Consider the following 13,295-nt stretch of genomic DNA (forward strand, 5'->3'; position numbering starts at 1 on the left):
TGAAAATGTCCACTAAATAAACTGTCCTCTCCAAGTAGCTTTTGGTTATGGTATTTGATCACAACAATAGAAACCCAAACTGTGACAGAGGCTGGTTGGTCTAGAGACCCTGTGTCACAGCTGCAGGCCACAGAATAGCAGTCTGGCTATGGAGGGCCTCATGTGATTGCCAGGCTGGAACCTTCTCCCTCTGGGCCAACATTTCAGGCAAGGCAGGAATAAGGCTGCATGTGCATTGGGAAGCTGCTCTTCAGGGTTGATTGGGCTTGGCACCATGGGAGCTGACACATTGTGGAGGGGCCCTGCCCCATTCACAGGCTACTAAGGCTTTCATATGTGCCAGAGTAGGGTGAGAAAGGCTATCACTTCCCTTTGTAGGGGGCAAGTGGTCCCATGGCTGGGAGCAGCGCTAATGGAGCCAGGGAGTAAGTAGGTTGTGGAGGACTTACTACCTAGTGGACATTCCCCAAGAGATATGTCTCTAGGCCTTCCCAGAAATCACAGCTTGTGGATTGATCAGCCCAACTTCTGCCCTGGCTGGACTCAGCTGGTCACTTCCAGAAGCTCTGTTACCTCCAGGATCAGGCCTCTTCATGGCTCTGCTGTTACTGTTCAAACCATCAGATGCAGCAAGTCCCTTCCTTATATCTCTATGTAGTCACCCAGCTCTGGAAGGTACCTTCTGGCTATGAGATCTGAGGTCCTAGTCTTCCTTTTCTCCCACAGAAAGGCCAGGGTGCCCAGAAGCAATCCACACTCCAGCCAGCACATTGCATACATTGTGTCTCTTTCCTGAACCTGGGCATGGTGGCCAGACTAACTGTGTTTGGCACCTGCAAGTCTATTGACTAAAGTCCTCCGGAATACTCAGCACCAAGATGCTTCTGGCCATGGTGAGGGAAGCTGGTAGGCATGGCCAACTCCCTTCGTAGGTGATGGCACCTGCAGGCTCCACACAGGCCCTGGCTCCAGTGGCCTCAGTGGAATGGGCTTGGTGCTGCCCATGCCACCGTCTGCCTCCCCGCTGCTCTCCTTCCTATGCTTGCGTTTGCATTCACAGCATCCTCTCCCAGATAGCTCCCAGATAACTGTCTGGAGGCCAAATTCTCCTCTGTTGTTGGGAAAGACTGTCCCAAGACACAATTCAGAGAAATCGCTTTATTTTAATGAGCTTTACATAGAAGAGAAGGAGCAAGGGGAAAGGATGTTGGGGCTGTAAATAGAGAACCTTGGGTTTTTCCCTTGTGACCTTGTGACCAGGTAATAGATAGAAGCGGCGTGATCAGTGTCAGGAAGGCATGGAGCACGACTTTGTGAATGCTGGCTCTAACTTCCCCAGGGGAGGCTCTTCTCTGCCAGTGGCCTCAGGCACTGGGGCTCTTGCGGGCAACCACAAAGCAGAGACCCTCACATAAGGCCTGTGAGTATTTGAGGGGGGTGCAGTTGCATTTCAGCACCTGACAACCTGCATCTTGAATAGCCTTCTCCACCGTCTCCCTCTCCAGGTAAACCCCAGGGAACTTCTTGGGGCCTACCATGTAGTTCTGGAAACGCAGAGTAACCATGGTAACCAGGTGGCCCCCTGGCTTCAGCAGGTCAGCCAGTCTGCGCAGGGCTGCCCGGTAGGTATCCACGTCAAGACAGGCACACTCCATGGCCAGACAGGTCAGCACACAGTCAGCCAGCGGCACTTGAGCTGACCCCAGTGGGGGTGTCTTGGTCACATCACACTTCAGGACACGAGTGACCGTCCTGCGGAGCTTGGCCTCTTTCTCCTGCCATTTGCTTCTGTTGGAGGATCAGAGAGATGCTGTGCTGACTACAGGGGACTGCATGACTGCGATGGGCCAATACCATAAATGATAGCAACTCGTAATTATGGAAAATAGTGATTTGGTTGTTGTAATTTTCTCTGGCTCCACAACCATCCCACTGTTTAATCTGACCAGCAACATGCTACACAGATGGAAACTGAGGCACAAAGCTGCTCACAGCTACCAGCCATATTGGGTTTGGTGTTTGAGGTCATCCTCCTCTTCCACTCCCCCTCCCTTCCTTTTATTTATTTATTTATTTTTTTTTAAGACAGGTTTTCTCTGTGTAGCTTTGCACCTTTCCTGGAACTCGCTCTGTAAACCAGGCTAGCCTCAAACTCATAGAGATCTGCCTGCCTCAGCCTTCCGAGTGCTGGGATTAAAGGTGTGCGTCACCACCGCCCAGCTTCTCCCTTCCTTCTCTACATTCATTCAGTCTTTTTGGTGTATTTCATTATGATTACCTGTGTGTACTTATGAGTGTCAGTGCATATGTGTGTGAAAATGTGCATGCCAATGTTTGTGTATATGTGTGGAAGCCAGCGTACAACCTCAGGTGTCATCCCTCGGGGGTTGTCTCCTTTTCCTTCTTTTGTTGACACAGAAGATCTCATTGGGCAAGTAGCCTAGGCTGGCTGCCCAACAAGCCCCGTGGATCTCCTGGTGTAGCCTGCTTAGTGCTAAGATCATAAGCACCAGCCACCACCTCTTGCTTCAAAACAAAACAAACAAAAAACACATAACACGGGTTCTGGGAATTGAACTAAGATCTTAATGCTTGCAAGGTAAGCACTGTCTCCCCATTCTCTTTATTATTTTTTTAAGCAAAAAAAAAAAAAAAAAGAACTTGCTCTTTTTTGGAAACGGGGTCTCTCTGTGTAGTCTAGACTTGCCTAGAACTCACTCTGTAGCTCAGGCTGGCTTCAAACTCACCAGTATCCTGTCTCAGCCTCTTGAGAGCTGGCCCCTCAAAGAACAAAAGAGTTAAACAAAGCAAAACAAAAACAAAAACAAAAAAAACAACCCAACTACAAGCCTCCTCTCTTCTGGCCATCCAGTGATCCCATCCCACCCCCTACCAGGTTCCTAGCCCAGCCTTGCAGTAACCTTGGAGTTGCCAGTCATACCCTGTGGCTTCTCCAGCCTCTGTGGCCATGCCACAGAGGCAGCTCCAGCCACAGCGCTCCATATGCACCTGCTGTCTAAATGCTCTCCTCTACCTCCTTCCTGCGTCTGTGGCCATGAAGCTTGGGGTCACCCTTGGCTCCTCTTTACATCTAAACTACTACTCAGTAGCTAACCAGCCCCATAGAGTTGCTACAAATTCCAGCCTCCTCCACGCCCCTCCATGATGCTCTAGTTATTGTCACTGCTAGGGGTAACACTGCCACCTGCTGCTCTAACTGGGTTTGACACTCTCCTCAGCTTGGTGTATGGATTAGTTCTTTCAAAGATGTAGGTCCTGAACTGATGGGATGTCTCAGTTGGTAAAGGAGCTAACTGCCAAACCTCATAATCCGTAGGACCCACATGTTGAGGAGAGAGAAACAACTCCCACAGGTTGTCTTCTGACTTCCACACCTCTACTGTGGAATTCATGCCACATTTACACACGTGCATGTGCACACACACACACACACACACATGTATATTTACACACATGCATTGTACATACATATATGCACAATATACATATGCACACACACACATATATATGTATGCACATTAACATACACACCTACACTCATATACATAGACATACACACTTTCACATATACACACATCATGCTGCATCCACACATATGCAAACACAAATACACATACACACATTCACACACACATACACATGCACACACACATGCATTCACACACACACACACACACACACACACACACACACACAATGTGTCATTATGTCACTCTTATCACAGCCTTGAGGCATTGTGCGGCATTGGTGGCCCTCCCTGAGGCCCAACCGTGTCCTCTTCATACGTGGGTCGGCAGGCTTTGCTATGCTGCCCATGCCACTTGCGTGGTCTTCCTGAGAGGTGGTCCTTGTTCCCTCACCTCAACTACAGGAGCCCCAGCTCCTGGGAGAGGCCGCCACTAGCCCAGAACATGACTCTCCTGTCCCTGCTGAAGCCTCTCCTCTCACCTCGCACAACCTGTCTCAATCAAGCATGATGGTGGCTGTCTTCCTCCTGTAACAGGGCCCATGGGGTCCCCCCTTCTCCTGCCTGTGTGTGCTTTTGACTCATAGTGAGTGACACCCAGGTGGGACAACTCCAAGGCCCCTGTAATTAGTGTCCCTCTTGCCATGACCTCCAAAGGCTGTCCTGGACTGTGACAGGGTCAGTCCTCTGCTCTCAGATCAGGGCAGAAATACCGACCTGTTTTTACCCTGCTCTGAGGAGGGCTAGAGGACCCTCTCCAAGCCAGTGCCTCAGTTTCCCAAGCTGCAGGATAATCAGAATCACTGACCCTTGCAGCTCCAGTTGGGGCTTATGCCCTCTACACACCAAAGTGGACATAGAACCTGCAGGAGGACACTGGTATTCGTCTCTGGTGCTTTGTCACAGTGCTAAGTGTGAGGGTGTACCTCATAGCATGTCTTTCCATGATAAGTGTGTCCTGTAACACCCAAGGAGACCCTAAACCAGTCTCTAGAGCAAAGTGGGAGTGGTGTGAGCTGGGACAGTCAGCAGGACTTCCTGGAGGTCGTGACATAGAAGCTGGTGTCACAGCTGGTTTGAACAGGTACAGAGAAAGGGACAGACAGTTCGGGGCAGCATTGGGACTGGAGGTTGGACTGACCCAGGGGTTATAAGTTCATGAGGTGCAGGCAGACCGGGAGGAAAGAGAGGTGGGTAGTAGGTCCCTGCGCTGTCCTGAGCACCACAGGGGCCTTGTCTGAGAAGGATGAGGTGGGTGGAAGACATGGGGCAGTTACCTGTCTCCCTCCAGCTCACACGCATGCTGCACTATGGAGGACCAGTCATAGGCCCCTGGCTCCTTCTTCAGCCATTTCTGCAGCTCTTGCAGGTTCTGTGGAGTGTAGTCAGTGACGATGATCTCCCGGAAGGCCTCGCATGCTGCCAGCAGCTGGTAGATGGTGGGGCCAGAGCCGATGTCAATCAGGACATCGCCCCTTACACCTCCTGTGGAGATAGCATGGACAGGTCTGGGCACCCTGACGCCACATCCTGCTGAGTGTGTGGAGAACTCCAAGCCTCTAGGAGGTGCCAGATGAGGAGGGCAGTAGCCTCTTGCCTCTGGGCTGTGAGTTGACAGGATTGGGGAGCAAGGCTAGGGGTGGGGTACGGCTGACATTCTCAAAACCCTCCCTGTTGCCTCCGGGACACTAGTGGAGGCCTGAGAGGCATGTCTGGCCTTCTGGATAAATTTAGGATTGATCTGTAATCAGTTGACAATGGCTTATCGCTAAGAACAGGGCATTTAGAAAACTGGGCATATGGATGGAGTGACAGGGTCTGGCTGAAGGTTGGGAAGGAAGCCAAGCAGTCTTCAGAGCCATTCAGGTATGCCATGTGTAAGAAAGAGAGCCATGTGTAAGAAAGCAAGGGTAGCCCTAGGGTGTGGCCTCTAAGCCCTGCCCCCTCGCCTCTGCAGTCACCTTTTTACATCAAGAACCAGCGCCTGTACTCTGCTCCAGCCTTCCCTAGGAGCTCCGAGCTTCCCTTCCTCTGTATTCTGAGGGAGCTCCTTGCTACCCCTCCCTTGGCACTGAATGTCTGGTTAAGAAGGTTTTTGGGGGGCAGGGCGGGGAGGGGTTACACAATCTCCAGGGTCACACAGAAAACACTGTTCCCATTAGTGCTCGGCCGTCTGAACTATTATGCTTTATTCTTGCTGGTTCTCTCTCTCTCTCTCTCTCTCTCTCTCTCTCTCTCTCTCTCTCCTTCCCCACAATGCTGAGCCTTAGTTTCCCCCACTTAGATGTTGGGGGGTGGGCGGAAACTGTGGATGCTTGAATGCATGTATGTCTGTGTGTGCAAGAATTTTCATCAGCTTTTCAGAGAGATTCAAGGTCCCAGAAAGTCTGGAGAGCTGTCTGGAAGGCCTATGGCTGAGGAGGAGGGTAGAGCAGCTTTGGTACTCATGCCCACCCTGTCAATGCTCCCAGCAGTGGCCTATGAGCTCCACAAATCTGGGTGTGCCCCTTGAATTTTACAAGTGAAGCAACCGAGGCTGACCATGGCTGCAAGCTCTGGAGGCAGGGCTCCACTGGACCCACACCCACTGCCATCTGTGGGTCCTGTGGGCCGCCAGACTGGTCACCTCTGCAGCATCTGTGCATACAGAAGGAGCTCTTCACGTTGGCACCGCTCCAGCCCCTCCCCAGGGGGACCTCAGCCACTCACCCGCAGAGAAGGTCTGGTAAAGGTTCTGTAGGCTAAACTTGATGATTTCCCGCTCTGCCACTGGGCCTGAGTTGAAGTTGTAGAAGGTGTCCAGGTAGTCTCGGGGACTGAATTCTTTTTCATAGTCCTTGTATATTTTGTCCTCCATTCTGGTCAGCCAGTCAGAGCTGTCTGTACTTCTCTTACCCCTGCAGAGTGCTCCTTCCTTCCCACTACACCTTTTATAATCTCTTAATAGACCTCCCTTCTCAGGGTGGAGCTAGGGTCCCTGCAGATGACATCAGAGAGCTGGTGTCAGATTCCTGGCTGGATTTGATTTTTGTGATGAAGCATGAGACTGTTAGAGTGCCCTGAGTCCTGTCCCGAGGAAGCTCTCATCCCTCGTTCCCCAGGGGTTGTCTTTGGAGGTGGTACTGCTCAGATTGGGAGAGGGAGAAAATTACAGAGGAACAAAGAGAAAGAGACAAAGACCAGAGAGACCAGGGGCTGCTCAGCGATGTTTCACCCTTGGGGTTGAGAGTAAAGGGTGGAGACTCAGAGCCTGGCCCCTGACCAGCACATTCAACCCCCTGGGCTTCATCCCTGCTACTGCAGACAATATGAGAGTCGGAGCAGAATTACTCCTTGGGTTGGGGAAGAAGGATCTGAGATTGTCAGAATTTCTCCACTGCACTCAGTGAATTTGCCTTTGTAAACAGCTTGTCTTTAACTGAATTAATGATTCTCCAGTGGCTTCAATCTTGTTTTCTCACTTGGCTGAATGGTTTCTCTTTTATTAGCTCAGGAGTAAACTTTGACTGCACTTCTCTAAATCATCAGGCCTGTGTTGGCCAAGGCCTGTATTTAGACAAACAATTGAAGAAGTGTTAACATACACAAGAAGGCATCATTGCACTGTGTAGAGCTCTACACACACACACACACACACACACACACACACACACACACACACACACACGGCTGTACACATGTGCGTGTTGCCCCCCCACCCCGCCCCAGAAGCATTAGCTTGCACAGATCTGGTGTGGTCTGGTCTAGTTGTTTGCAAAGATGCCACCCCAGTATGCTTTCTAGGGATATGGTAAACGCCATGACCAAAAACATCTTGGGGAGGAAAGGGTTTATTTGACTTACACTTCCTGCTCAGTCCATCATTGATAAAAGTCAGGAAAGGAACTCAAGCAGGAGCAAAGGCAGACCTTGAAGGAACCTTGCTTACTGGCTTGCTCAGCCTGCTTTCTTATGCAACCCAGGACTACTGGCCAAGGGGTGGCACTACCCACAGTGCCCTGGGCTCTTCCATATCAATCATTAACCAAGAAAACACTGCACAGACCAGTCTGATGGAGGCCATTCCTCACTTGAAATTCCCACTTCCCAGGTGACTAGTTTGTGTTAGGCTACCACAAAGAGAAAGGGAAAATTGACAGAGAGGATGCATATACCCTTACATCTGTTGTTTCGGGTGTAGGTTCACGCTGTGGAAAGAAGACAAAATGACATTCTAAGGCTGATTTTTTTTAGCCTTTCCAGCTGTGGGGTGGGGGATGAGGGGATGTCAGCCTTTGGCAAACTGACTCCATAGCTTAGCAAATGGTTTTTATTTATTTATTTATTCATCTATCTATCTATCTATCTATCTATCTATCTATCTATTTTTATTATGTATACAGTGTTCTGCCTACATGTATGTCTGCAGGTCAGAAGAGGGCACCAGATCTCACCATCATGTCATTGCTGGGAATTGAACTCAGGACCTCTGGAAGAGCAGTCAGTGCTCTTAACCTCTGAGCCATCTCTCCAGAAAATCAAAACCTCTTATCTAAGCTCCCTAAAGAGACAACGCCAAGACAAATTCTCAGTTAAGAGACATCTTGGTTTGCCAGTCCTCCTGCAACAAGTTTTGCATAGGCTTTGAACCCTTAGGAAACTCTCAGATAAGACTTATATACTTCAAATAGAAGGTACTGGACACAAAAGGTAGCAGTCACAAAAGGCAGATCAAAGCTAGGTGCTAACACTCTGGAATCAAACCTGCTGCAGAATTTTGCAGGAACTCCCCTAACATGCATCACTGCAGACGACTCTGCCAAGATCACAAGATAAAAACAAAACAAAACAAAAAAAGCTTGCACTCTCTCTTTCCAAAAGTCATCCAAGGGTGAGAGCTTCTGGGCAGCAAACTTTAGAGTGGATTGCCAGAGGGCAAGCATGGGATGCAGGTGTCACAGCACAGGCAAAGTTCATGATACTGGTGTCCTACTATGTGACGGAAGTCTGCTGCCATCTTCACAACAACCTGTAAGGTAGATAGATGCCCCTTAACAACAGGAAGGGGACAGTGTGATGTCCAAGGCTGCTCTGGCAGCAACAGAGGCTCCAGATTCATGCTCAAGGCTCTATGCCCAAAGTGGGAACACAGACTTATGATGAGCCCCACCCTGTTCATCCCCCTGAGGCCTCCCTCATGCTCTCTGCTCTTAGCTGTGTGGTTCAAGTATTTGCTCACACACTGCCTTATGAGCTCAGGGAACCACATGGGGACCCAGTAATGTAACCCTACCCCTGGATCTCCAAGCATGCCCTTAGATGCTACCCTTCAAGCCAGAAGAAAGAGACCTGCTACCCAGAATGGAAAATGATCATTTTCTTCCAGGCTGTCTGGAGCTTGGGAAAACATCTCCACAAGATGTGAACTGGAGCCCATATTTCACTGTCTTTCTTGCCCTTTTCACTGTGGGAAGCACACTCCCCCTTTCCTGGAATTCACAGAGCCTGGTCTCTGGTCTTTCTACTCCACGAGAATGGTGCTGCACAGCCGCCCATCCAGTTGTAAAAATTACAAGTAGTCACCCACTCAATTTATTTAAGAAGGACTGAAGCTGAGATCTGAGGAAGCTAAATCCTAGTGTGTTAACATGAGTGAAGACACTGAAGGTGTGACATTTGTGTAGGGTTTCTCACATCTGCCCCTGACACTCGTAGCATGAATCTTAAAGGTACTTGTTAATAAAAACAAACCTGAGTCCAGTTATTGGGGTGAATGCTGGAAGGTCAGAGAGACAGAACAAGCCATAGCTACCTCACCTCGCCAGTTCCTCAGCTGGTCTTATTTCCTCAGACTGGATGCCTCTGTGTCCTCATCCCAAAGGCTCTCAGCTGAACTGTGCTGCTCCAAAGCCTAAATGCTTCTCCAGCCAAATGCTTAACTAACTTCATGCTTTACTCACTTAGTTCCTGGTCCTCACGCCTTATATACCTTTCTCTTTCTGCCCCCACTCCCTGGGATTAAAGGTTGGGTTTCTGGGATTAAAGGCATGGGTCACCATGCTTAACTGTTTCTAAAATGGCCTTGAACTCAGAGATCCAGCTAGCTCTGCCTCCCAAGTGCTGGGATTAAAGGTGTGCACCACCACCGCCCAACTTCTGTTATGGCTTACTCTTCCCATTTTCTAGCCACCATTTTTGGCTTTGTTCTAGTGGTTGTCTGTTCTCTGACCCCAGATATGTTTATTTTGGGGAACACACAATATTTCAGGGAACACAATACCCACCACAGACACTTGCACCTGAGTGCTTGTGCACAGATTCCTTCCTTCCTCCCCTTGCCCATGTGTGTGTCTGGGATGGCCACCTGAACATGTTAGTTGTGTTTCCTGGTGTCCTACAATGGAAATCATAACAGCTACTGTGATTAATGGAACCTGTGATTTGGGTCTGGCTTTTGATTGGCTTTTCACACATGTGATTGCTGAGTCAAGGCTTGAAAACTTTCAGTACAAATAATTTAGTCAAAGACTTGCCGTGTTATTTTCTTTTTGACTTTGAAATTTTTAGGCTAAGTGTCTGCTTAATTTCCTTCTAATAAAATATGAGAAAGATTAGTTTTTCCTTTCTCTTTGGGCTGACTTCCTTCTGTCTAGGGCTGGGGAAACTGTTCAGTGTTGGTGGTGTGTGAAAAGATATTGAACCCTAATTTTGGGTTTTGGCATGAAATGGGACTTGTTAACAAAGCAGGAGTTTCCCATAGGTCCCCTCTCCTGGGTGAGATTCTCTCTTCACAGTCCCGAGAAGGAAGGCAGGGAATGCTGGCCCCAGGAGCACAGGGGATGATTGTGTTTTCCTACATGGTGTGACACTGAAATTATCTAGTTTGCTAGAATTTTCAGGTGGCTCCATTATCTGCACAGGCAGCTTGAAATTTGCCCATTTGCATTGTGGGGCAGTGGTAGTGCATGCCTGTAATTCCAGCCCTCAGGAGGCAGAAACAGGCAGATCTCTGTGAATGTGAGGCCAGCTTGGTCTACAGAGCGACATCCAGGGCAGCCGGGGCTACCCTGTCTCAAAAAAATAAAAGCAAAACAAAAACCTCCACAAACAAAAACAAAAAAAAACATAAGGAAAAGTCTGAAAATGATGTCCATGTTCTTAGAAGGGACAGACACTGTCCCAGTAGGAACAGAAACCTTGGGACTGTTCTCAGAAGGCAGCAATTTTGCCTATCAGGGACCCACTGGCAATGTCTGGAGACATTTTTGTTGGAGGATCTGGGGCTACTGGCATCTTGGGGTAGAGGTCAGGGTTACGGGCTGTCCTACAGTGCTAAGTCAGTAGTTCTGATGTGGAAAAAACACTATTCTTAGAATATTTCCACAACAGACTCAACCCTGAGCAGATTCCCTGCTTCTGTGAGGACCCCTGGCTGGATTGGAATCAGTGTATCCAATAGAGACCAAGAGGGCAAAGGTAGTGGAGAGACAGGTGGAAGCCAGGGGGAGAGGCCTCTGGAGGGCGGAGGGACTGTTCGAAAGAGCAGAAGTAGAGTAGATTGTTCTGGGAAGGATGAACACAGACCCCAAGGTGTCTCATCCATTGTGTAAGCTCTGGATAGTGTAGTCACATCCATCAGTTCTGCAAATGCAAGTGGGATGAGGTGCTGGGTAGCTAGCATCAGGTTGGCCAGAGAGCACCTCTGGCCCTCTGCTGCTGGCTTTGCAAGACCTCACCATATAGCCATGCGAGTCTAGGGTGATAAAGGCCCTTTGAAACTAGCCTTGATTTTCGGGATGTTTATTTTATGGGTCAACTTGGATGGGCCATGGTGTTTTGGATGAGATTAAATTTTCATTGGCAGACTTTAAGTGAAGCAGGAAACTTTTCTAACATGGGTGGGCCTTATCCAATCAGATGAAGGCATGCATAGGAAGGGAGGCCAACTTCTCCAAGCAGGAAGAGTTCTGCAGCACATGGCCTCTTGCCTGGCCAGCTCCACATTGAACATTTGGACTTGCCAGACTCCACAGTCACGTGAGTTAAGAGCTTAAAACAAAGCTCTTCCTACGTACACATCTCCAATTCATTCATCCAGAGAGCCCTAATACAGATACCTCAACACTTCCGTCAATGCCCCTGGTTGGTACTATTGGAGTCTTAGGGTTTCTAGCACTGTGATGAAACACCGTGACTAAAAGCAATGTGGGGAGAAAAGGGTTTCTTTTGCTTATGATTCCACATCACAGTTCATCAGCAGAGCAGGAACTGAAACAGAGCAGGAACCTGGAGGCAGGACCTGATACAGAAGCCATGGAGGGGTGGTGCTTACTGGCTTGCTCTTCATGGTTACTTAACCTGCTTTCTTATAGCATCCAGGACGACCACCTGTGCAGGGGTAGTACCACCCACAATGGGCTGGGCCTCCCCCAGCAATCACTAATTAAGAAAATGCCCCATAGGCTTACCTACAGCCTGATTGTATGCATGTATATATATATGTATGTATGTATGTATGTATGTATGTATGTATATATGTATTTACCCACCACCTCCCCTCTTACCCCATATGTATTCCTCCTCTGTTTCCCTCCAGAGAAGAGCAGACTTCCCAGGGACATCAACTGAACATGGCCTAACAAGTTACAATAAGACTAGGCACAAACCCTCCTATCAAGGCTGGACTAGGCAACCCAGTAGGAGGAAAAGGATCCCAAGTGCATGCAAAAGAGTCAGAGACAGCCCCCACCTCCACTGTTGGGAGTGCGATAAGAACACCAAGCTACACAATCATAAGATATATGCGGGGTGGTGGGTGGCTGGAGAGATGACTCAGAGGTTAAGAGCACTGACTGTTCTTCCAGAGGCCCTGAGTTCAATTCCCAGCAACCACATGGTGGCTCACAACCATCTGTAATGAGGTCTGGTGCCCTCTTCTGGCCTGCAGGCATGCAGGCAGGCAGAACACTGTATACATAATAAATAATTTTTTTTTTAAAAAGAAAAGATATATGCAAAGGACTTAGGTCAGACCCATGAAGCCTCTATGATTGCTGCTTCAGTCTCTGTGAGCCCTTATGAGCACTGCTCAGTTGAGTCTATGGGCATGTTCTTTGTTGCACTTGACCCCTCTGGCTCTTCCTCCGAATTCCCCTAGCTCCACCTCGTGTTTGGTTCTGGGTCTCTGCATCTGCTCCCATCAGTTGTTGGATGAAACCTCTCTGATGATGATTGGGCTAGGCTCCGATCTATGAACATAGCAGATTGATTGATTGATTGATTGATTGATTGATTGCTAGTCATGTTTGCTTCTATCCTAGATCTGTGGGCTATCCAGCCTCTGGTTCCTGGCCATCCAGGAAGTGTCAGACATGGGCTCCCTCTCATGGCTTGAGCCTCAAGTTGGAACAGCCATTGGTTGGCCACTCCCCCAGGTTCTGCACCACCATTATCCCAGCACATCTTGCAGGCAGACTAAATTGTAGGTAGAAGGTTTTGTGGCTGGGTTGATGTGCCAGTCCCACCACTAAAAGCCTTGCCTGGTTACAGAAGATGGCTGGTTCAGGCTCCTTATCTCCCGTTACTAGGAGTCTTTGATAAGGACACCCTCGTAGATTCCAGGGAGTTTCCATTGCACTAGGTTTCCATATCACACCCTAAATGCCACCCCCCCCCCATTCTAGTAATCTCTCTCCCTCCATCCCACCTCTCCCCACCTGATCCGTCCTGTTTCCATCCCCACCTGCCCCCAGTCCACCCTTGAAATCTAATCTATTTCCCCTTCCCAGGGAGATTCATGTGTCTGCCCTTGAACTCTCCTTGTTACTGA

General features: G+C 49.0%; 1 protein-coding gene across 1 annotated transcript; it reads right to left on the reverse strand.

The window, feature by feature from the left end:
* Nucleotides 1–1,143: 1,143 nt before the first annotated feature.
* On the reverse strand, nt 1,144–6,392 carry Inmt (indolethylamine N-methyltransferase). Its single transcript, XM_036182195.1, has 3 exons — nt 6,197–6,392; nt 4,765–4,972; nt 1,144–1,788 (listed from the first exon to the last, which is right to left on the reverse strand). The coding sequence occupies exons 1-3, from the start codon at nt 6,342–6,344 to the stop codon at nt 1,365–1,367; spliced, it is 780 nt and encodes a 259-aa protein (XP_036038088.1). The 5' UTR covers nt 6,345–6,392; the 3' UTR covers nt 1,144–1,364.
* Between the last annotated feature and the right edge of the window lie 6,903 nt (nt 6,393–13,295).

Source organism: Onychomys torridus, chromosome 3, assembly GCF_903995425.1.
Source record: "Onychomys torridus chromosome 3, mOncTor1.1, whole genome shotgun sequence".
NCBI classification, from domain to species: domain Eukaryota; kingdom Metazoa; phylum Chordata; class Mammalia; order Rodentia; family Cricetidae; genus Onychomys; species Onychomys torridus.